The sequence below is a fragment of the Chinchilla lanigera genome, unplaced genomic scaffold (genome assembly GCF_000276665.1).
Source record: "Chinchilla lanigera isolate Chin_1 unplaced genomic scaffold, ChiLan1.0 scaffold00017, whole genome shotgun sequence".
Taxonomy (NCBI): Eukaryota; Metazoa; Chordata; class Mammalia; order Rodentia; family Chinchillidae; genus Chinchilla; species Chinchilla lanigera.
The window spans coordinates 17,770,522-17,795,707 of record NW_004955418.1 but is presented as its reverse complement, the minus strand read 5'-3'; the positions used below and the strand labels follow the sequence as shown (position 1 = coordinate 17,795,707).

The 25,186-nt window shown below is 34.2% G+C and overlaps 1 protein-coding gene across 4 annotated transcripts in view; it reads left to right on the top strand.

The window, feature by feature from the left end:
• Nucleotides 1–25,186, top strand: part of Slf1 (SMC5-SMC6 complex localization factor 1) — a 61,943-nt gene that overhangs the window by 22,845 nt on the left and 13,912 nt on the right. For all 4 annotated transcript variants that reach the window (XM_005382259.2, XM_005382260.2, XM_013512986.1 and 1 more), the window contains 8 exons: nt 225–368; nt 1,448–1,570; nt 2,949–3,002; nt 4,016–4,174; nt 4,923–5,086; nt 7,408–7,536; nt 7,858–8,023; nt 24,168–24,315. In XM_005382259.2, coding sequence (XP_005382316.1) covers nt 225–368; nt 1,448–1,570; nt 2,949–3,002; nt 4,016–4,174; nt 4,923–5,086; nt 7,408–7,536; nt 7,858–8,023; nt 24,168–24,315 — 1,087 coding nt within the window. The remainder of the gene's footprint in view (nt 1–224; nt 369–1,447; nt 1,571–2,948; nt 3,003–4,015; nt 4,175–4,922; nt 5,087–7,407; nt 7,537–7,857; nt 8,024–24,167; nt 24,316–25,186) is intronic.

Here is a 25,186-nt window from a genome sequence, read left to right as displayed (position 1 = left end):
GGGTCCTAGGAACTGTGCATGTCTAATGCGGTGGAGTAATGCCTCACTATTTTCCCAAATGATTTATGAATATATACTTCAACAGAGGATGAGATTTTTCTGTTGTGTAGAACTCTATTTTGTAGTGGCATAGACTTAAGATGGAAGTTACTCTTCTTGAGTTTATTTAGATTTTGTAACATATAATTCATACTGATATTTAATTGTGGTCTAAATACATATAGAAGGATACTAAGAAAAAATACGAAGATATTCAAAGAAGTTATACTTTAAGGAAAAAACGCAAAAAAGAAACTGATTGCAAGAAAGACATCGAACATGACAAAATTAAAAGTACCTTAAGAAAACAAGTGTGTTACACAGATCAGGTAAAACTTTATAAGCTGAAATATAATTTTAATTTTTCTGGCTCTATTTAATATAATTTAGATAGATAATCTCATTTTCACAATTGTTTGTTTTATTAAGTACTTGGGTTGACATAGTGTATTAGGTCCATGGTGAAAGTATTTTTACATGAATACTCTAAGAAATTTGATTTTAAAAAAAACCTGAAAATGCATATATGTGTAGTTCAGAAAATACATTCTAATGTGCATTTTGTTGTATATCTTGCTCTTCCCTAGGATGATAAAGATGATTTATAATGAGATAACTTGTCTTTTAAATGGACTCTTCTTGGATAAATTATCTAGAGTATAACTTTATTTTACATTCTAAGCCATGGCACGTTTATTCAGGTTGGACATTCCTAATCCAAAACTCCAACATCTGAAATGCTTGAAAATGTAACTATAGCAGTGATGACGAACCTTTGAGAGCTTTCAGTGATAACAAACATCCTGCCATGGCACTTGCACCATAGATTTGCCACCACTGCATATAGAGTGTGCTGTGGTGGAAAACTCCAGAGCTGACCTTATATGATAGGCTTCAATCAAAACACAGGCCATATGCATTAAAAATATTGTTTAAAATTGTGTCCAAGGATATATATGATAAGTATATAAAACATAAGTGAATTTTATTAGATTTAGATCCTATCCCAAGATATCTAATTATATCTATGTAAATATTCCAACATCTGAAAAAAATAAAAAATCTTAAGTATACTGAGTCTGTATACATATAGAGAGGTAAATAAATTTATTTTATGTGAACATGACAACAAAGAAAACCAGAGGTTTCAGGAAAGACTTAGAACAGATTAAAATGAGAAGTGCAGTGTTTAAAGAATTCACATATGTAAATATCAGATGAAACTTTCCAAAACTGAGATGTTGCTTTTTACCTTTTAATTCTTAGTTGTATAGTCTTGATAAATAATTGTGAAGATCTTTGCTGTGGTTAACATTATATGAATGTGTTCTTGTACTGTCTGATGTAACATCATTTGTGTTGACACTATCTATAGTACATTGTCTAAAGTTCTTTTGCCTGTATGCAGAAAGAAATGAACAGTTCTGTTTTCACTGATTATGCCAAAGAATCAAAACCCAAGGATATCAGGATGGATATGGATGTCGTTGAAATAAAAAATATCTTAAGGAAGCACATATATAGAGCTCAGGTAAAACTCACACCCTGAAAAGTTTGAATACTGTCCTATCTTTCTTTAGTGTAACTGAAATATAATTTTATATATGTAGACTTAGATAAATGGTTCATTAGTATGCTGAATGTGTCAAAATAATTTTCTTCAATAATCTGTTATAGTATGAGCAGTAATGTATTTGGACATTTTGTAAATGCCTTGATTTCTCTGCTACACTTCCGTGATGTCAACAGTTGTGTTCAGATACTACCATATATTTACTGTATGCTTGGTAGGCTGATAACTTTATATATTGGTCCAGTTGGTTACATTATGATTTTAAATGGTTGAGTTTGAGAAACACTGTGTTTTAGTAGATTATCCACCTCTTTCTTATTGTTAAGGTGGGAGCGCTTCTCTTTCCAGCTTTATACATTGAGAGTACAATCCAAAGATTTATCATGGTTTTACTTTGTGTTTATTCTGTTAGTAGCAAGTTTGAATATAGTTTATACTTTAATTTGCCTTTGTTTTTGGTTTTTTTGAGACAGAGTCTCAGTGTGTAGTTCAGGCTAGCCTTGAACTCACTAGGTAGCCCAGGCTGGTCTCAAACTCACAGTGATCCTCCTGCCTTAGGCTCCCAAGTGCTGGGATTATAGGCATGTGCCACCACACCTGGCTCATTTACCATTTGTATGTTTCTTCCTTTGCCAGTTTCCTATTCATATTGTTTTCCCATTTTTCCATTAGGTTGTTTATTTTATATCTGTTTCTAAAACTTTCTTAGAACCAAGATACTATCTCTTTATTATATTTTTTATAGATGTTTTTCCTTAATAATCTTTTTTAAATGTATAGTTACAGGGATTTTAGAACAGTAGAGGAAGATTTTTACATGTGATTATAAAAATATAGAAAGCCTGACTGACTTGTCTTTTCATATGGACCCTTAGATAAAAATGTTCTCTCCACTTTCCTTTTTAAACTATTAAAACACTAAAGAAAAGAAAATAGACCTCTTCAAAGTGAAAACCTTGTAAGGTATTTTGGGGGCAGAAGGGAGAGAGATCTCACTGTGTAACAGTCCAGGTTGGCTTTAAACTCACTTTGTAGCTTAGGCTGGCCTTAAACTTACAGTCATCCTCCTGTCTCAGCGTCCCAAGTGTTGGGATTATAGGTGTGTGCCACCATACTTGGCTTAGGTTATTTTTAACCTAGTGGGAGAAAATAGAGAAATATTTGTACTCCTGAGAGTGCTATTATGATGACAGATACTAACCTGAGGAAATGTGAATATCAGACTAATTATAGGTACTTGTTTTGAACATTTGGCCAGTGTTTTCTCTTTTGTAATCTGAAATGTATTTTTCCACCTAAGATGTTAAATTTTAATTATGTGGTTGCTGTTTCTTAGGCTGTCAGATACAACTGCATTAGAATAGAGAAACAACCAGTATACAACGTAGAGGTAAGGGCTTGGAGCGAGGTGACAGGAGGGGGAGGTTTGTCTTTTGTTACTTTTATTTTGATTTAAGGCAGTGTGTTACCTGCAAAACAAAGCTGCTGTCAAATATCAAATGTAGTTTTTCTAATGTGAAATGAAAAAGAAAAATACTGTTCTGTCAAAGCTCAAAGACATTTTTTTCATACAGTTGTAAAAAGTTATCTTTAGGATGAAAAGCTGACCTTGTACTTATGACAGATGAAATATATATTTTATAACTTTGATAATTACTAAGTTCAGATTAAATTTCATGTGTGTGTGTGTGTGTGTGTGTGAGAGAGAGAGAGAGAGAGAGAGAGAGAGAAGAGAGGGTCTCTATATTAGTCAGGCTGTCCTCCAACCCATGATTTATGCAATCCTCTTTCCTCACCCTCCCCTGTACCTGGCAGTGCAGCATGTCTCACTATATCCAGCTTCAGATTAAATTTTTAACATATTTCCAAAGTATATTATTTTCTTTATAGCCATATTCATTCCTTAAAATCGGTTCCATATAGTCTGCCTCAGAATACTTGTGACTCTCAACTTATTCAAAGTACTTCCTTGTATTGCTAAAGTTGTTTTGACAAAGAGGGCACTGTATCTTGTGAACTAGTTAGAGTTATATTAATGAATACCCTTAGAATGATCTTCTGATTCTCTAAAAATGGTCATTTCTGCAAATACTGCGCTTGATGTCTTAGTATCTAAGTTTGCACCTAAAGAAATGTAGCTGTACCTGTCAAGTCTCCTCATTGATCAACCAAACACTGTGTATTCCTTTTAAAGGTTTTCTTTTATGGGTAGTCTGTCCCCTTATTTTTTAAGGCAACAGAAAATAAATGTAACAGAATTTTGCCTTGCCTTCTAGTTGTACAACACAGTCACGCCCCTCATCCTCTTTAAACTACAAAACTCTGTCAGGGAGTGCGGGCCAGAAGTGTCTTCAAGATTTGATCCCCACATTTCACCTTTTGAGTCAGAATCTTTTTCCTTAGGTTAAAAATGCTGACTTTCCCAGAGGAATATTAAATTTAATTGAAAGCCTCATAGAAGGACAGTTTTTTAAAGAAGCAATGGAAGAGCTTTCCTCGTTGCAAGCGCATTATGTCCCTCCCGTGTGCCTTCTTCATTCTCTTCTGGACAGCGTCCTACAGGTGAGAGCAGACTTACCAGACAGTCTTTCTCAAAGAAGGCCAAAATGCGACTGTTTTCTTTATGTTTATAGTTTATTTTCTCTTTTCCCCCGTTTTTTAAGTTAGGAAATGTAGGATCCATGTGCTACAACTTTTTTTAACTATATCTTGGTACTACCATGAGCATTTTTAAGGTAATTTTCACATGGGAAGAAAACTTACTGATTTTTCCCATGACAGTAACATTTTTAACATAAAAATCAGATTACAATGATCTAGCATGCCACTGGGTAAATTACTCCTTTAGTACATTGATAGTATTCATTTTTATTTGTGAAGTAGATGGTGAACCTACTTCCTCGTAAAACATTAGGAGCAGCTAATAAAAGGTAGCTTTGTAATTGTGTTCTTCATCAAGTGCTGATTTGAAAAATTAACACGCATATGCTCTGTCGACTAATGGTGAGAAGTGTGAGTGTTGCGTGACAAGTTCTCACTGTGCCTCCTTTTTGTGTTGACATTTGGAACTATAATCATGAAAAGAAAAACATTTCACATAAGTTAGTCCTAATAGCTGCCATTATTTAATATGTAGCCTGTCTTTTTGTTTCACTGTTTTATTAGCTAATTATGACACTATCATCTGATCTCCTTTGTCCAAATTTTTATATTTACCAAAAAAGCTAGGTGAGAGTTATTCTAGGTATAGACTGAATTAGCTGGTGATACTACTTTTAGCAAGTTTCATTTGTTTATTTCCAAATGATAGGATAAAATAGATACATTTTCTGGGCGATACTTTGATATATTGTCAGCTCTTCTTCGTCTGCATCCTCCTTGGAAATCTCCAACCATGTCAAGATACTACTTAGAGTTGTTTCAGTGTCCAACTTGTATGAAAGGACCCTGGTCTCTGGTTGAAGCACTTATCAGGTAAGGAATTTCACATGTGAGGGTGCTAAATTTTGTCTTGTTTTTTTTTTTTTTGTCTTGTCTTTTTTTTAACTCTATTTTGGTACTAATTGTTTCCGTCTTTTTTTAAAAATTGTATCTTGGTACTATTTGTTTCTCTTTTGCTTGAGATAGTCTCACTGTGTGTCCCAGGCTGGTCTCAAACTTGTAAACTTAAATAATCCTCTTGCTTCAGCCTTCTGAGTACCTGGGACTACAAATGTGCACCAACACACCTGGCGCGCCTGTTTACATTTTTAGATCCTAATGAAAGAAGTGTATTTCTTGTTTTTAGAAAGATCATGTATGTGGTATTTTTGTATGTTGCATTTACTGCAAAACTCCTTTAAAAAGGACAAGTTTACACTTACAGTTTTTGGTCATTCAAAATATAAATACTTATAAGTAAATACAATTTCTATTTCAAGGTTTTTGCTATATTTTTTCATCTATAAATTTGAATTCTGAAGCAAGACTTAGTGTTCCCCAAGTAAGTCATCTCCAGACTCAGCACAAGATGTCATCTGCCTACACCTTCCTTTGTCTTCCAAACATTGCTGTCTCCAAAGTTCCTGCCTATTCTCTTCGTTCTCTCCTATTCTTCTACTTACTTATTTTCTCATTTCTACTCATGTATTTGATAACCCTCTTTGGCCCAGTAAGATCTTTGTTTTTACCCAAGTGTTCAGTTTTAAGAGGTCCAAAGTAATGAGACTGAAAGTGCACTTGATAGGCAGGCGAAGGTTAGCTCTTTGAGATCATAAGGATTCACCTACCACCTTCATTAGGATATGTTTGAAGTGAGCTAATCAGTGGTCTAGCATGAATTTATTCCCTCAGTAAGTATTTATTGAGTACATAAGGGAACCCAAACACTGTTCCACTTTAGGGTTCAAACTATAAATAAAAATAGTCTCTGCACTTTAAAGGTGATTGAGATATAAACAAAGCACCAGCACAGCAGTACTAGCCCAGGTTAGATAGAGGATAGGAGAAAATTAGTTCATATGTTCTTAATTTCCACATCCTCTCCTTTCTTCACTGCCATTGCCTCTATTTAAAAGCCTGTATTACTCCTCATGTAAACTGTTACAGTAGCTGTTCTCTTAAAAGATGCTCAGTCTTTCACATCTCCGTTCTCAGTATCTCGACGATACCTAGAACACAGTATAGGTATCTAGGAAAGGTTTGGATGAATTAACCGATGCTACAGGAGATGGGATTTGGACAGCTTTCTGTTATAAAGGAGAAATATCTCGGTTTTGTTTCCAAATACTGTGTTTATTGGAGGCTGGCAAGGGGAGCGTATCAAAGGAAGTGAGTCTAAATGAGATGAGCAATATTAGGCTGTACTGCTGTCTATATTTGAAATATTCCATAATACATTGCTTAAAAAAGAGAAAAGAAACTGTTACCTGTCGCTAGTGATAGACAGCCTGAATAACTCTGCGGAGGGAGATGTTATAGAGATAATTCAAGCATAAAGAAAATTGTTACATGTAATAGCTACTAAAGATTGGCCTGAGAATGTGGCATTCAGAAACAAGCACAGACCCATTACTGATGTAATGCATAAGAAAGCTGGCAGATAGTAATACATATCGTCACTTCAGTTCTCTCAAGTCGTAGAGTTTATTAGTATTAAGTTCTCTTTTAAAATACGTGTAGAACTGTCCCCGCCCAGTAGCCATTAATGACATATTACTATTTAAATTTAATTAAATTCAATAATTAAAATGTAGGTCCTCATGTACAAAGGCCACACTTCAGGTGTCTACTAAGAGGTACTTATGGTCAGAGAAAGTTCTGTTGGACAGTTTTATGTGGAAGATAGAGAACAAAATTCCAAGTTCGTAAAACTCTGAAATTGGTGTCCTGTATAGCTTTCATTTAGTAAATAATGAAAAACAAAATAATCATATGTAAGAAACAGAAGGATTTAAGCAGGTATTATAAACTGAGGGAACAACTGGTCATTTGGAGCAAAAGGACTTAACATTTGTAAGTCTTTGTTCTAATCAGTGTAATAAAAGATACAAAGGGAGAGTCCTGATTGTTGTTAAATATCATTGAAAAACAGAGAAATTAGATCTGTATTACTAAGAATTACGTTGCTATATAATATTCAATATGGTTTAATTTTTAAAGGAAGAAAAATGTTTATTATTGAACTTGCCTTAGTTGAAAAGCTCATGAGAAGCTCATTTTGTTGAAAAGCTCATTAACAATATTCTTTAAAAAAGAATTTTTTGTTTACAAATTACTTGATGATTTTCCTTGTTTGTTGGCTTCATATTTTGCAGGTCGTGTCTTTTTAATGAAAATTTTTGTCATGAAATTTCACAAAACATTGACTCTAAGGTATTCCACCTTACATTGCTCAAATTTTTCTTCAGTTTGGTTGAAAGTGAAGTCCAACATTTGAGTCAAAAGTAAGTTTTAATTGCAAGAAATATACTTCCCTATCTGTTGTATGTATGTACCATTTTTATAATTATTTGTGTATATATTTCTAAAAAATCATAAGATTTGCTTTTGCTTTAAACTTGCATAGATTGCTTGTGTGCATTATTGATTTTCTTAGTTAAACCCATTTTATATTTTGTCCTTTCTTGCAATCTTTATTTTGACCTCTATTCAGAAATTGCTGGGTTGTATTTTTTTTTTTTTTTATAAAAGATATATGTGATAACTGTCCTCACCAAATTGAGCATAAAGATTTATTATTTGTTCATTGTTCATATTTTCATTAGGTTGTATGACTGTTCAGAGTCTCAGAGTCTGAAAACAACAGGAAAGGCAATTCTCCTTGAAATCTTTTGGTCAGGAAATGAAACTTCTGGGCTTTTGACCAAACCAGTAAATATGCTTTTAGAATGGACTATGTATTCTTACAAGGAAAAATGCAAATCCAATGACGTAAGTAAGATTAATTTACAAGTGAATATGTCTTTGAAAAATTGCAGTTAGTCATCTTTATCTGTATGTTCCAAATCTATGAATTTAACTAAACATAGATCAGAAATTGTTGGAAAAGTTGCAACATGGTACTGAACTGTTGATACTGAACATGTTCAGAATTCTTTTTCTTGTTCGTAGTCCATAAGTACAGTACCACAACTGTTTACATAGTGCTTAGATTGTATTAGGTGTTACAGGTAAGCTAGAGAGGATGTGTGTAATTTATCTTCAGTACTGTGCCATTTTATGTAAAAGACTTGAGCATCCACTGCTTTTAATAGGTGTACATTTTGGTGTATGAAGTGACTCCAGGAACCAATCCGTTCAAAGGGATGACTTTGAATTACTTGAATTTTTCCTCTTACTTTGTTGTTTGTGTTACTTGAAAAAGTTAGAATGGACCCAAATGTATCATTGTTTTTTTATTTAGTTTACACAGTTTTAAAGTGAAAGGGCTTTAGAGGGCCATTGCTTCTCTTATTTCGTGGTAGCAGCTAGGAACATTTATCTGATTATTACTGCTGTGAAATCTACAGTTATATACCATTCTAAATGCTTTACTTTTATACATTTCAATTTATAAGGGACTATGTTAAAAAAAAACAACTACCTTTCTGTATGTTACTTCCTGGAATAGTTCTTTCTAAGTAGGTTTTGCCTGTCATTAGAAATTGAACACACAGTGATTGTGTATGTGTGGTATAATTTGGAAAAATTTTGTATATTTTTATTGGTTTATTTTTGCAATACATAGCAATCTTGCTGTTGTTCCCTATGCTACTGAAGTCCTATTCTGCAAATCTTTCTGTACCTGTCACTTCAGGTGTTCCCTCTGTGTTTTCTTCTAGAAGTCTGTACCTTTCAAATTTTATACCTAGGTCTTTGACCCATTTTGAATTGATTATTATATGAGGTGAGAAAGAGGGATCGACTGTGAATCTTCTATGTGTGGATATCGTTTCTCCACCATCATTTGTAAAAGGGGTCTTCTTTACTCCAGTGTATGGTTTTGGCCCCTTTGTCAAAACTCAACTGGCTATAGTTGTGTGCATTGATTTCTTGCCCACTTTATTCCATTGACCTCCATTTCTCTTGTCTGCAAGTACTATACTGTTTATATTACTATGGCTTTGTGGTATATTTTGAAATTGGGTGTTACTGATACCTCTAGAATTGCTATTTTTGCTCAGAGTTGCTTTTAGGCTACTCTGGGTTTTTATAATGCGTATGGATTTTACAGTTGTATTTTCTGGTTCTGTGAAGAATGTCACTGGTATTTTGATGGAGATTGCATTGAATCTGTAGATTGCTTGTAGTAATATGGCCCTTTTAAAAACTTGGATTCTATCATTTCATGAACAATATGGTCTTTCCAATTTTTAGTGTCTTCTTCAATTTCCTTCTCCACTGTACTGTAATTTCCATTGTAGAAGAGTTTGGTTTTGTTGTTTTTGAAGCTGTGGTGAATGGACTTATTTTTGTAATTTTTTTTTTTTTTCTCACTTACTTCATTATTGGTGCACACAGAAAAGCTATTTCATTTTTTCCATTAGTGAATGTGTTGTGTTTATTTTGTGGAATCAGGACATGCATATAGCATATCTTGCTCACTTTCAATCTCTATACCCTACTCCTCCCACCCCAAACGTGATCCTGTTCTGCATCTTCCAGAGGCTTCCTCTTACTTTCCTGTCATTCCTTGTCTGGTTTCTTGTGTAAGGCAAAGCAAGCAGTATTTGACTTTCTGAATCTGGCTCATTTCACTTAACATGATAGTCTGTCCCCTACCCATTTTCCTCAGACTGGCATGCTTTCATTCTTTATGGCTCTGTAATATACCCTTGTACATAGGCACTACATTTTCTTCCCATGTGTCACTTGCCAGGCATTTGTATGGTTTTCACAGCATATATGCTGTGAGTTGCACCACTATAAACATGGGTGTGCACATATTGCTATAATGTCCTGTTTTTAGTACTAAGGAAAGGTGTAGCTGTTTATACAGTCTTCATACTTTTATTTTCTTGAGACCCCTTCACACTGATTTCCAGAGCCATTGTTCTATTGTGCATTCCCACCAGCGATATAGGAGTTTTGCCCTGCATCCTCACCAGCATTCGTTGTGTTTTATTTTCTTGATGACAGCCATTCTAGCTAGGGTGAGATGGACTTTCAGTATAGTTTTGGTTTGCATTTTCCTCATGACTAAAGATATAGAACATTTTTTCATATTTTTTTGGACTCCTGATACTTTTTCTTTTGAGAAGTATGTACTAGTTACCCATTTTTGGATGATTTTGTTTTGAGGGGTAATTTTTTCTTTATTCTTGATACTAAATTTCTGTGAAAACAATTACCTAGGGAGATGTTTTACCCCTTCGGTAGGTTGTCTCTATACTCTCATTGTTTCCTTTGCTGTTCCGAAGCTATTTGATTTGATGTAATCTCATTTGTTTTCTTGATACTAATTTTGATGGTATTGGTGTCCTACTCAGGAAGTCTTGACCTGTCCATATATTTCCCCTGTGTTACCATCTAGTAGTTTCAGTGTTTGTGGCTTTATATCTAGGTCTTTGTTCTATTTTGATTTGCTTTTATTTAGTACAGAGTGATAGGGATTTAGGTTCAATTTTCTGCAAATGGATGATTGTCTGCTTTTCCCAGTACCATTTGTTTAAGAGGCTTTTTTTTCTCCAAAATATGTTTTGGCCACTTTGTCAAAAATCAGATATCTGTAAGCACATGGGTTGGTATCTGTGTCTTGTATTCCATTGATCTACCCGTCTGTTTTTGTGACAGTATTATGCTGTTTTTATTACTATGGCTTTGTGGTGCAATTTGAAAGCCAGTATTATGATGCCTCCAGTATTGCTTTTTGTTCAGAATTGCTTTGATTATTTTATGATTCCATATGAATTTTAGAATCTTTTTTCTGGGTTTGTAAAGAATATTGTTGGTATTTTAATAGAAATTACCTTTAATCTGTAGATCACTTTTGGTATTATGACCATTTTAGTAATATTAGTTCTGCCAATCCATGAAAAAAGGAGGTGTTTCATTTTTTAATGTTTTCTTCAATTTCTACAGTGTTCAGTAATTTTCATTATGGCCATCTTTCTTTGGTTTGGTTGATCCTCAGGTATTTAAATCTTTCAAAGTTATTGTAAATGCAGTTACCTCCTGATTTCTTTCTCAGTGGACTCATAATTGATGTACAGGAATGTTGTTGCTTTGCTTGTTGATTTTGTGTCCTGCAGCTTTACTGAACTTATTTATCAGATCCAAAAGTTTTCTGATGGAGTTTTTTGAGGGCCTTCTATATAAAGAATCACACTGTCTGCAAATGGCTATCATTGAAATTCTTACTTTACTCCTTGAATCCCTTTTATTTCTTTTTCTTGCCTGATTGCTGTGGCTAAACTTTCAAGCATTACATTGTACAGGCAAGAGTGGTCAGACTGGCCACCCTTGTCTTACTCTTGTTTTTTGTATTCAATATGTTGGTTGTGTTTTTGTCATATCTGGTTTTTATCAGTTTGAGATAAGGTCTTTCTAAACCTATTTTCTTTAGAGTTTTTATTATGAAGGTATTTGAGATTTAGCTTTTCCTGCATCAGTTGAGGTAGTCAGGTGATTTTTATCCTTGATTCTATGTATGTGGTATATTACATTTGTTAATGTGATTAATGTGTTGAACCATCCTTGCATCCCTGGGATAAAACCAACTAGCACATGATGAATGATCTTTTTAATATATTGTTGAATCCTGTTTGCAAGGATATCATTGAGGATATTTGCATTTATGTTTATCAAGGATATTTGTCTATTTTTTTTGTTGAGTCCTTATCTTGATTTGTTATCAGAGTAATACAAGTTCACAGAATGAATTTAGAACCGTTTCTTTTCTTTCAATTACATGAAAAAAGTTTGAGGAGTAGTTATGTTAGTCTGGTAAATTCAGTAGTAAAATCATTGGGTCCTGGCCTTTTCTTGGCTGGTAGAGTTTGTATTTCTGTATCAGTTTCGTTGCTCATTGATGGCCGTATTTCAGTTCTTTATATATTCCTGGTTCAAGTTTAGTAGGTCATATACGTTAGGATTAATCCATTCTGGAACTTCCCCATTTATTGGAATATATATTTTCAAAATAATTTCTGATAATCTTTTGGATTTCAATGGTGTCTTTTCACTTCTGTTTTTACTGAAGTATACCTTCTCTCTCTTTGTTTTGGTGAGTTTGGCTAAAGGTTTACCAATCTTGATTGTATGTTTGATTTATTGATCATTTTTATTGTTTCTCTCATCTCAATTTTATTAATTTCCACTCTCATCTTTATTGTTTCTTTTCTTCTACTGGTTTTGGGTTTTGTTCTTGTTTTTTTAGAAACTTAAGATGTATCATTGGGTTATTTATTTGGGATTGCTTTGTTGTGCCCCACAGATTCTCTTGTATTTCCATTATCGTTTCATTATTCAAATTTTTAAATTTATTTTCCGATTTCTTCCTTGACCGTTATTATTCAATCTTCCATGTGTTTGTGTAGTACCTGTGATTTCTGTTATTGATTTCTAGTTTTATTCCATTGTGATCTGATAGGATATATGAATTTATTTCACTGATTTTGTATTTGTTGAGACTTACTTTTGTCTTTCAACATGGCCTTTTTGTTGACAGTTCTGTAGGCTGCTGAAAAGAATGTGCATTCTATTGTTGGATGAAACACTGAAGTACCTGTTGAATCCATTTGATCTATATTGCAGTGTAACCCTGATGTTCTTTGTTGATTTTTTTTTTTTTTTTTCTGCTTCATCCATTGTGAGATGTGCTCTGTGATTGTATTGGTGTCTATCTGTCTTTTATATCTTATATTGCTTGGGTTTGGGTTTCTAGTGTTTAGTGCCTATATATTTGTAATTGTTTCCTCTAGATGAATTATACCCTTTGCTAAGTGACCTTCTTTGTCTCTTCTGATCAGCTTTGAAGTCAGCTTTGCTGAGTGTAAGTGTAAATAGGCCTGCCCACTTACTTTTGGTCTCTGGTTGCTTGGAGTGTCATTTTTCATCCTTTCATTTTCAGTCTGTGTCTTTGCAGAAGAGGTGTATCTCTTGCAGGCAGCATATAGGTTAATGTTATGCTTTGACCTCGTCTTCCAGTCTTACGTTTTTATTGGAGAGTTAAGACCTTTTATGTTGTTATTAAAAGATATAAACTAATTCCTGTCAATTAGTTGTTTTTCCAGTTTTTGTTCATTTCTGTTTCTCATTTGTTTTATCTCCCAGTAAGGTTTACTTTTTAGGTGTTTTTAATTTTTATTAGTCCATGTGTGCAGTACAGAATGTTTACAGTCCTTGTTGGACTGGATGCATGTACCTGATGCATTTTATTCCTTCTTTCATCCCCTTTCTTTCTCTGTCTCTCCATCTGTTGACTCCCTTCCCATGTAAGGTCTATGTCCCTACTTCCTATTGTCTGTTTTTATTTTGTTCTTTATTTATAATTTGTGTTTCTCATGTAAGACAAACCATGCGATATTTAAGCATATGTGTCTGATTTATTTCACTGAATGTTATGATCTCAAGGTGCATCCATTTTCCTACAGATGACTCGAGGTTAGGTTTATTCTTCCCCTAGGCCTTGTTCTTGTTCTCATCATGTCTGTGTTAAGATTGTTGCCATGCACACTGGCATAGCTCTGTAATCTCAGCCTCCCAGGAGGCTGAGGCACGAGGAGCATTGCTAGTTGGAAGCTATCCTGGGCTTCAGAGTGAGTTCAAGGGCCACCTGAGCTATATAATGAGACTTTGTCTCAAAAAACAAAACAAACCAAAACCTCTAAAGATTCTTTTAAATATTTTCTGATTTCCTTACTTGATACTCATGATTTCTTTAGTTTGACCTTACCATAGTTCTTGCTTGCTGTGGGGTTTTTTTGGGGGTGGGGGGGTGGAAATGGCCTTTATTATCTTAAGTTATAAACTTTTAACTACTTTTTTCAAGGCTTTTGTCATGAAAAGATACTGAAATTTTTTTTTCTTCCAATTTTTTTATTATTATAGTGATATATATAAATATATTCATCATGAGGGAACTGGTACATATACACATCACATGTTATTGAATTTTATTGAAGGCCTTTTGTCAGTTGAGACGATCATGTGATTTTTATCCTTAATTCTATTTATGTGGGGTATTTTGTTTATTGATTTGCATGTGATGAGTCATCTTTATATCCATGGAATGAAACTACCTTGATTGTGTTGTATGATTTTTTTAGTGTGTTGTTGAATACTATTTACAAGTATTTTATTAAGGATTTGTGTGCTTTATGTCTGTGTTTCTCAGGATATTTGTCTATAGTGTGTGTGTGTGTGTGTGTGTGTGTGTGTGTGTGTGTGTGTTTTCTAGTCTCATTTTGGTGTCAGAGTGATTTGGCCTCATAGGGTAAGTTTAGAATTTTTCCTTCCCTTTCTAATTCACGGAATAAATTGAGGAGCAAGAGCATTGGTGTTAGTTCTTCTGTAAAGGTCTAGTAAAATTGGGCAGTGAATCCATCTGATTGGCTTTTCATTGTTAGGAGACTTTCTGTTACTGTTGCAGTGTCATTACTTGTTCCTGATCTGTTTATGTGTTTCATGTCATCTTGGTTCACTTTTGGTAGCATTTCTTCTTGATCTTCAATTTATTCCAATAAATTAGACATTCAAATTTGGACTTTCAAAATAGTCCGGTTTTTTGTTTGGGTATTTGTTTTGTATGTCTTTTTTTTTGAGACACGGTCTCGCTATGCAGTTCACACTGGCCTTGAGCTCACTTTGTAGCCCAGGCTGGCCTCAAAGTCACAATTATCCTCCTGCCTCAGCCTCCCAAGTGCCAGGATCACTGGTGTGCACCACCACACCCAGCAAAATAGTCCCTTATGATCTTCTGGGTTTTGGTGGTGTCTTTTAAATGTCCCCCTTTTAATCTCTAAGTGTATTGACTTGAATTTTCTCTTTCCTTTGGTTAGTCTAGGAAAGAGGTTATCGTCTCGTGTATCTTTTCAAAGAACCAATTCTTTGTTTCATTGATGCTTTGTATTGTTTTTTAATCTCTTTCATTCATTTTAGATCTGATCTTTTTTATTTCCTTCTGTTGGATTTGTGTTTTTTTGTTTGTTTTTCAAAGACCTTGAGATGCATCATTAGTTATTTCAGATTGCTCTGATTTTTTGTTGTAGGCATTCATAACTATAAAATTTCCTTTTAGAGTACAGGTTGTTAGTAGGCTATTGTGTAAGAGATACAAATGTGCAGTCATAATAAATTTTAAAGCATGTGTAACGTGTGTGTGTGTGTGTAGAGAGAGAGAGAAAGAGAGAGAAAGAGCACTCGCCTAGTATCCTATTCTCAAATACTTTTATACATTATCCCATTTATTTTATAAGGTATTCTAGGAGTTAACATTATTGGTCTTTTTATTTTTGGGGTAGAAAAAACTAAAAATTAGACAGGTTAAATAAATTTTGCAAGTTTGCAAAGAAATGAGATCTCTTTAACCTCATAATGAGACAGTGTGATCTGAGCTTTATGATACCATCTGTGTCATTAAATGAATTGAGTTATTATTTTTGTCTGTACTTAAAAATCTTTGAGTAATTTGTAACATCCAGTATTGATTAGGATGCAATGAAAAGAATTCAGTCTTATCATAGGAGGGACTATCAAAATGTAGTACTCAAGGTATATAATACCTGTGCTTGTACATATGCAGAGGACTACATAAGAATGTACTATGGTCTTGTACCTATTGATATGAAATGGTAACAACATAATTTTCTAAGTTGTGGTTAACAGTGAAATTATTAAGTACAGTGACATTCTATGCAAAAGTATTTTGTGTTACAAATGGATGAACCCTGTTTAGATAGCTTGATAAGGAATGATGTCCTTTACATACCACTAAGTAAAGAGAAGAAAGTTACAGAATGTTTTCTGTATTAAAACTTCACTTCTCACATGAGTAAATAAAGAAGGAAAACATTTAAAGTACATAGCAACACATTGTGAAATGTTTTGGGTACATAGTAATATTTGTCACCCTTTTCAAAATGATGTACTCTTGAGGCTTTATTGTCTACTTTTTTGGGTGATACCAATTTCTGTTTTAATTCTTTCACCTTATCTTTCATCTTCTTTAATGTTTAGGTCTTTTATTCCTCTTAATCTTTGTTTCTAGTACATAATATTATTCTACAGGTTTGATATTTTAAGATAGGGTATACTTTTTTTTAAAGTACCTTTATTGTCAATTTTAGTTTCACTTTGACCCAATAGATATCTTAAAAGGGTGTTTTAAAATTTCTGAACAGATTTTTGTTATGGTGAGTGGATTTTTGTTTGTTTGGCTATGCTTTTCTTTGTCACTCTCTTTTATTTTATGGAAAAAAGGTAAAACATAATAATAGAAGAATAACAATACTTAATACATTGCATGAAGCAGTTTTTCATAGTACAAGAAATGGGCATTAAAATTGTCTCCAATTGATATTAGCACAAACCTTCCCTTTCAAGGAACTAGGAGACACTGATAGTGTAACTGATTTGCTTCTTTTTTTTTCCTTGCCTTTTTCCTGTCCATCCTTTCCCCTTTCCTTCATCCTAGTTCCACTTTCCCTTGGAACAATTTCTTCCCATCTTTCAGTACCTATTCTACATTTTAAGCTGTGTGTGGTGGCGCTCATCTGTAATCCCAGCGCTTGGGAGGCTGAGGCAGGAGGATTGCTGCAAGTTCGACACCAGCCTGGGCTACAAAGTGAGCTCAAGGCCAGTGTGAACTGCAGAGCAAGACTCTATCTCAAAAAAGAAAAAAATCTATTATACATTTTAGACCTTATTCACTCTTTGAGTTTCTCAGCCAGGGATGCAATACAATGTTAACACATGTGAGTCTGATTTATTTTACTTACAAATATGGCCTCAAGTTGCATCCACTTTCCTGTAAAAGTCTCAAGTTTATCCTTCTTTGTAGCTAAATAGTACTCCATTGTACAAAAATAGCATGTCTTTTTTCTCCATTCCTAGGTTGATGGGCATTTGGGTTGTTTGCACGATTTAGCTATTACACAGTTGTGTAGCTGTAAACTTGTGCGCACATATATCACTGTAGTATGATGTTTTCAGTTCTTTTGGAAAAGTGCCAGAGGGAAATAGCTGGGTCGAATGGGACCTCGAACTCTAGGGATTTTTTTTTATTAATTTCCACACTGATTAATTTCCACACTGATTAATTTCCACACTGAGCGCCAGTCTACACTCCCACCAACAGTGAAGAAAGGTTCCTTTTTCCATACAACCCCTCCAGCATTTATTATTGGTTGATTTCTTGATAACTATTCTTTTTGGTGTGAAATGGAATCTCAGTGTTTTAATTTGCATTTCTCAAATGACCAGTAATGTTTAACATTTTTTTCATATATTTACTTGTCATTTGTATTTCTTCATATGAGAAATGTATAGTCATCTCAGATGCCAATTTTTTGATTCGGTCTTTGAATTTGGGGCTCTGTTTTTTAAATTGTTTATATGTTCGAGATAGAAGTCTTTTGTCTGAGGGACAGCTGGCTAAAATTTTTTCCCATTCTGTAGGTTGTCTTTTCAGTCCATTGGTGATTTTTTTTGATGTACAAAAGCTTTTTAATAAGATGAGATGCCAGTTGTTGATTCTTTGAATTACTTCTTTTGCAGTCTAGGTTTTGTTCATGAACTCTCTGCCTACACCTGTGTCTTCAAGATTTCTACCTACGTTCTCTTCCAATAGATCTAGTGTTTGTATGTTAATATTTAGATCTTTGATCTATTTTGACTTTAGTTTAGTACACAGTGATAGACGTGGGTCTAGTTTTAGTCTTTGGCATATGGAAAGCCAGTTTTTCCAACAGCATTCATTAAAGAAGTTATCTTTCTTCCAGTGAACATGTTTGGCCCCTTTTTCAAAAATATGGTGACTGAGTATGCTTGGAGTTGTTTTTACATCTTCTAATCTGTTCCCCTGGTCCTTAGGTCTGTTTTTTTTGCCAGTGCCATGCTGATTTCATCAGAGTATCTTTGTAGTATATTTCAAGGCAGGGCTTTTAAGTCCTCCCCCTTGCCTTTTTTCCCCAGATTCCTTTTGCTATTCTAGGTCTCTTCTGTTTCCAAATGAATTTTAGGAATGTTTTCTCCAGTTCTGTGAGGTATGCCAATGGTATTTGATCAGGATTGCATTAAATCTGTATAACAGTTTTGGCAGTATGGCCATTTTCACTATTTTTGGTTCTTCCTTTCCATAAGCAAGAGCTATCTTTCCATTTTTTAATAAATTATAGTTAATCAATATGCTTTATGTGATTCTGCTTTCAAGAACTTATAGAACTTTTCTTTTTGGCCCCATGTATGATTGATTAGGTGCCAGAATCTGTTTTCTCTGTGTTCTGCAATGTTCTGTGTCACCTCCTAATCAACTCTTCTTAATCTAGTTTGTGGATACTTCCATTTTTTTGAGTTTCTGCTTCATACATGGTAATACCATCCCATTTTTCAGATTGATACATCACTCTAGCTGCTAGTTAGGTAACATTTTACAGTATTTGGAGCCAGTAAATATAGTAATTAGGCGGAGAGCTCTGATGTTGAACGACCCTAAACTCTTCTGTATAAGGAAAGTTCTTAATCATTGTTTCTCATCTACTGTTTAAATTTAAATTAAACTTACATTACAGTTCCTCTTCATATCCTTTGTTGGTTTTGTATGCATGTGGTTTTGATTTGTTTCTCTTGTGTATTGCAGTATTCTAGACGGATCTCTTCATTACTTTAGCTTACTGACTCTCTTCACTTGTGCCTAATATGTTGTTAAAACATGGTAACTTCATTTTTAACTTTTGTATTTTCTATAGTTCTAGGCTTTTTTTGCTTTCTGCTATGACCTGTTTTTACTTTCTAGTACCAAGGTTTTCTTTGTTTTTGAAAGTGGCAGTAACAGTTATTTTATAATCTATCTGGTTATTTCAGCAATATCTGAAGGTTTGGTAGGTCTCGCTATTGTTCCTCATATTTTCTTCTCGTGTTTCGTATTTTGTCTTACATCTTTAATTTTCTCTCGTGAGCTAGTTATCATTTGCTGTGTGCTATAAATTGCATTGGAAAAATTATATGTGGAGACAGTTTATAGCAGGGACCAAAGTATCCCCTTCTGGTTAAAATTTCTGTTTATTCCCGCCAGGTGCCTATGTACATTGCCAGTCAAGGACTACCATAATCCAGTCACAATGTCTGAAGGGTCCTGAATAGTCTAAGGAAAGTAAAAGGCTACCGATAATGTGGTTTTGCTTTGGATTCACTCTTACTCTTAGGCTGAAGTCTTTCAGGCTCTTGACTTATTGAGAATTAGGCCTTAGGCCACTGATGGCAAATCTTTACAGCTTTCAGTGATACAGACACCCTGCTGTGGCACATGTGCCATAGATATGCTACCACTGCCTAAGCTATGACTTTCTAAGCAAAGCAAAACAGAAACAAACTTTTTTCTAGCTCCACAAATCACAGTTGTATATCTCAGCTTTTTTGTTTATTTTTAATTATGTGTGTTTGTAATATATCTCAGCTCTCTGGACTGAATTGGATAAAGTCCTCAGAGTAGAGTCCTTTAGCTTTGTCTGACTTGCCTTGGCTTTTTACCTTCTCTTAGGCTTTGGCCTAGTAATTGCTCATAACTTGTCTCTCTCTCTTAAGGTGCTTTTTGTTTTTTTTTTGGTTTTTTTTTAGCCGACACTTTTGGTTCTCTAAAAATTACCAGAACTCCTCAGCCTTCTATTAACAGAATCATATATTATTGTTGGTTTTTAAAAATTGTGGTTAAGAAATGTCAGAGATTGTGCGTAGGTATAGTTAGACTGCTTTTTGATTGTCATCCTATTATGTGACTATACCCAGGTGAGTAGGCACTTTCTTTTCCATAGATCTGATTTTAAAAGAAGCATGCCTGCCCGGTAAGCACAAAGTCATGAGTTCAATTCCCAGTACTGGAAGAAAAACCAAAAAAAATTTTAAAATACAAAAATAAAAGAAGCATGATGGTACAAATGTGTAGAAATAGAAAATATTCATCTGAACTGGAACTTTCTGTCTCATTGCCACTTGAGTACAGTACTTATCAGCTAAAGCTTTATCAATCACCATCTCCTTTTTATTTACTTTTTATACAATAGACTCATTTAGGGTAGAAAATACTTCTTCATTACAGAGCATTTCTTTTTTCATCAGTATGATTTCATAAATGAAATTGCTCATTGATAGCTGAAAACAATGATAAAACTGACGTTTTCGTAATTTTACTAAATCATCAAAGGACAACCACAGAAACACTGATGTAAATAGTAACAGATTTATACATATCTAACTTGAAGATTTTTGTTCAAATTTATAAATAAGAGCAACATATTTGAGAAGCAATCTGCAATAAATTGTAGCATCAGTTGTAATATGAAAACTGGTTTTAAATTTTGCAAATTAATATTTTATTTAACATTTGAATTGCTTAAATTCACATAAAGTGCCTTTTTTGTATTACCTTTCTGTTAGAATTCATTCTTGTACTTAATTAAATCTTTTTTGGCAGTTTCCAGTTTAAAGAATTCCATGCATGTTCACAGACATCATTTTCTGTACTGTAAAGCATTTGTTTCTTGATTTGCTGAGTTGAAGCATTCAATTTAAGTCATTAGCTAAACAGAAGTCCTCAGTTTATGCTAATATTGTTTTGTCATAATGTCAATCAGCAAGTATTACAGAGTGACACAATGGCAGTGAATTTCATTGTCACTAATCTGAGAAAGCTTTGGGCTCTCCTTGGCAAAGAGCAGAGGTGGGCTGTGTCAAGGTTATGGAGGAGGTGCACATTTTAGTAAGCTTTGGTGTTAGTCCCACGTTTCTTTGAGATGTTCTTAAGTGCTGTTTAAGCATAGCCCTACAATTATAGGTAGAAACGGAAGCCAGTTTGTATTTAAAGATAAGAAAATTGAAGCCGAACAGTTTACGTAACTTATTCAAGGTGTCACAGCTTGTTAGAGCAAAGGCTTGACTAGAGGCCAAGTGTCTGCGGTAGCACACTTTCTCATGTTTCAAATGCCAGTGTTTAAAACGGGAAGAGACATAGTGCGTGTGTTATGTATGTGTCTTTCCATCATGGTAGTTTGTCACGTACCGCACTGGGTGTTTTATGGAAATCCCTAACCTGGGAGTCAGAGGGACGAGACACTACTTCATTCTCTATTGCAGATACTCCGTTTTGGGAAGAGCTCCAAGTTTATAAACTGGGGATGACTTCTACTGACAGATAATGGCGAGTTGTGTTTACAGAGTTTCTGGTAATAGAGTTTAACACATTAGAAAAGAGTCTCAGGGAAATATATGTCATATGTGCAAATCATTTCTATCTGTATTTCTTTGTTAATTCTTAAAAGTATTCATGTTCTTTTAGCTTGAGCAAACATTTCAGTATTCCAAGAAAGTCATTTTTCTTTGATGATTTATTTGTACTTTTCTTACAATCCTCTTCTGAAATGCATGCATCCATCATACTGCAAATAGTAGCATCTTTTCCATAGTGTGTACGTGTAGTGAGTGTAATCCAGGGAGGGCATAGTGTCTTGGCCCTGTGGTCCTAGTGAGTCTCATAGTTAACAATGTGGTATAGTATAAAAGGATCTAAAAGCCCAGTGTGAGTCTTTTTACTTAGGAATTTACTATTATAAATATTTAATAATGAGCATGTTTGGCTGATGACACACAAATAAAAATAACTTTGGTAGGATCTTCATTAGGATGGCAGAGAAGTCATGGCAGGCACTGTGATGATGCTGTAACCCCAGTAGTCTGGGAATGCATAAACAGGCTCTCAGCAAGGTGCAAGGGAGTGGTGCTGTCGCCCACCCACAAATTCTGTCCTGGTAGCATCAGGTTCTGTGCTTTGGCCACAGATCAGAAGAGAAAAAAGGTGTTGCTTCTGTACATGTTAATCATGAAGTTTAAAATCCCCTCAGCCCGGGGCTGGGGATTTAGCTTAGCGGCACAGCGCCTGCCTGGCAAGCGCAAGGTTGTGAGTTCGATTCCTGGTGCTGGAGAAAAACCAAAACAAAAAACAAAAAAAAATCCCTTCAGCCCGATTTACCTTCAGAATCTCTCTCTGAGATTACTATGAGGCCCTGCTGAAAGGTAGTGTGCTACCTCATAGTGTGATAGGACGCCAGAGGACCTGCACACTTACTCCTGGTCCTCACTGAGGTTTTCCTTCAGTAAACACTATTTGGTAAGCCTGATGTACATGCTGTTTGACTGTTTGCCTGTTTGCACAACAAACCAGAAATAGAGAACTTCCCATTGAAATCATTTGTGTAGTTGTTCCTGAAGAAATGATGTCATAATAAAATACTGTACAGACCTATAAGAAGCTGGTTTGCTAAGGGCAGGAGAAACAAACCCACTGGTCACTGAGGGTTCTACACGCTAGGGATTTCTATGCAGCTAATCCCGTGTTAAAACAGAACAGTTGTCATCTTTATGGACACCACTGAAACCTTTTCACATACCCTCTACCCCACTGTGGAGTGATTTTTTTCTTTTTATGTATGCAGCCCACCTAGACAACAAATACTAAGAATATAGTTTCATTTTAAACAAATGTTTATGTCTAAAATTAAGTATATTTAGTTTTTTTCACATTGTCAGTTTATACTGAATTTTGTGACTTAGAGGAATATTTTTTAAACAGGGCAATACACTCTAGAAGTAAGGTTTTTGTACCTTGCTATATTTTATAGAAATTTAATGTTTATTATGAAAGTGCTACTATAAAATAGTATTGATATTTTAAAAACTGATCTGTACTACTAGAGAAGAAGGGACCTGGGGGATTATGAGAAGATGAAATGATCCATTTGTCTTATACATATATGAATATATCAGATAGAAGCCTATTATCCCATATAATTAATATGAAACAAAATAAATTTCCATAGGGCTTACCATACACCCACCCACCAACATCCCCACACACACAAACACAAACTGATCTCTGTACATCTCCCAGTCATGTAGTGTGTGTAAAATATAATTGATAGTTATAATTTGAATCAGTCTGTTTCTTTATATAAATTTGATAATGTTTTTATTCATTGTGTTTTTCAATTCCTTTTTGGAAAATGTCTTTTAGAGAAATATAAAGGGAAATTCAGTACTTGTTGAATGGTAAAAGTAGCAAATGTCTGCTTTCATAATCTTCCATATGCCTATTAAGAGAAATCCACAGAAACCAAGTGTTTCCTCATTGTTTTAGTGGAATTATCACCTAACTAAACCACTTGACAACATTAGATAAGATTATTTTACCAGTTTGTTGTAAGCTAGTTATATATGTCCCTAGAAGTTTTGTTTTATTAATACTTTGTCATATACAAGTTGAATATCCCTAATCTAAAATACTGTGAAGTCCAAAATGGTTTGTTTACTAACATGATAGCACAGTAGGAGATTTCACACCTGACCAGATGATGGGGCAAAGTCAGACTGTAGGTACACTAAAAATATTGTATAAAATTACCTTCAGCCTATGTGTATAAGATAAATGTGAAGCAGAAATAAATTCTGTGTTTGAACATGGGCCCTATCCCCAATATATCTACTTTATGTAGTGTGTGTTCCAATGCATATACATGCATGGGTTTATCTGATTCCAAAGTCTGAAATCTGAAAGTTCTGGTCCCAATCTTTTCAGATAAGGAATGCCCAAAATAAATGTGTGTATTTAATACAAGTATAATATATGTGTGCATACAAATATATACATCCATACATATGTATATGTAGAGAATAACTACATATATATGTATAGAGAGAAGGGATGGGTGGGTAGACTAAAGAGAGTTAAGGAGGGAGTTAATTTACTAGGATTCTTAAGCATATCTCTTAGCGTTAGCATACCCTGTATTTTTAAATAGCCAAGTTTGGTCTCTCAACACAGAGTTAAAAATAAACACAGAAATTCTGTATTCTAATGTATTTTGGTAATATTTTTCCATCTTAATGTTAGGTCTTCAGACATGAACTAGCTTACTTATTGACTGGAATTCTTGGAGCAGCAATAGATTATTGGATCTTCCTTGGTCTTAAGATGGGTAGAAATGTGATGCGACACCTGTCTGAGGACTTAGGAAGTTATATTTCCCTTACATGTGATGGTAAGTGTGTCTGTTATGTTTTTCTTAGATCCATTCTAGAAATTAGTTTTGAGTTTCCTTAAAACAGTCTCTAACATGTTTGTAAGAAGCTTTCCTTACAGGAATTATAGATACATACACACAAATATATACAAACATGGACAATATAAAAAGGAAAATAAGACTTACCAATAATGTGCCCACCACGATTAACTTTTAATGTTTTATCACTAGATAACACTAAGCATTTTCATGTAGTTGAGCTCATACTATGTATGTGCATTTTGTATTATTTTTCTGAACTTATTGTAGAAGCCTACCTCCCTTATATATTATTTATTATCCATAAATATCATTTGATGGTTTTATAAAAGTCAAATAGTAGTATGGAAAATACTACCTGGAAATAAATTATTATATAGTTGCATGTAATAATAATATTTTTTGATCTTATAACTAAAAGTCATAACTAATGCATCCTGTATAGTAGACAAATTTTAAATCAATTTATTCCCATTTCCTAGATTCACTTTTTGTGAGACATAGATTCACTTTTTATGTATGCTTTTTAGAGTCATAAATGTTATTTATTTATTTATTTATTTATTTTGGTACTGGGAATCAAACTCAGGACCTTGCGCTTGCCAAGCAAGCACTGTGCCACTGAGCTATATCCCCGGCAGAGTCATAAATCTTAAAGACTGTTTTGTAATTCTGTGTCATTCAAGTTGAGTAGAAAGCATTATCGCTCTCTGATCTTATCTGTGCTATATGAACAATTGCTAGGTCTCTTCCTTTTTTGAACACTTAATGGTATTAAAACATAAAATTCACTGAATCAGAGTATTTGTTATCAAGCCCCTCAGATTAAGTTGGTTTATATCACTGGCTC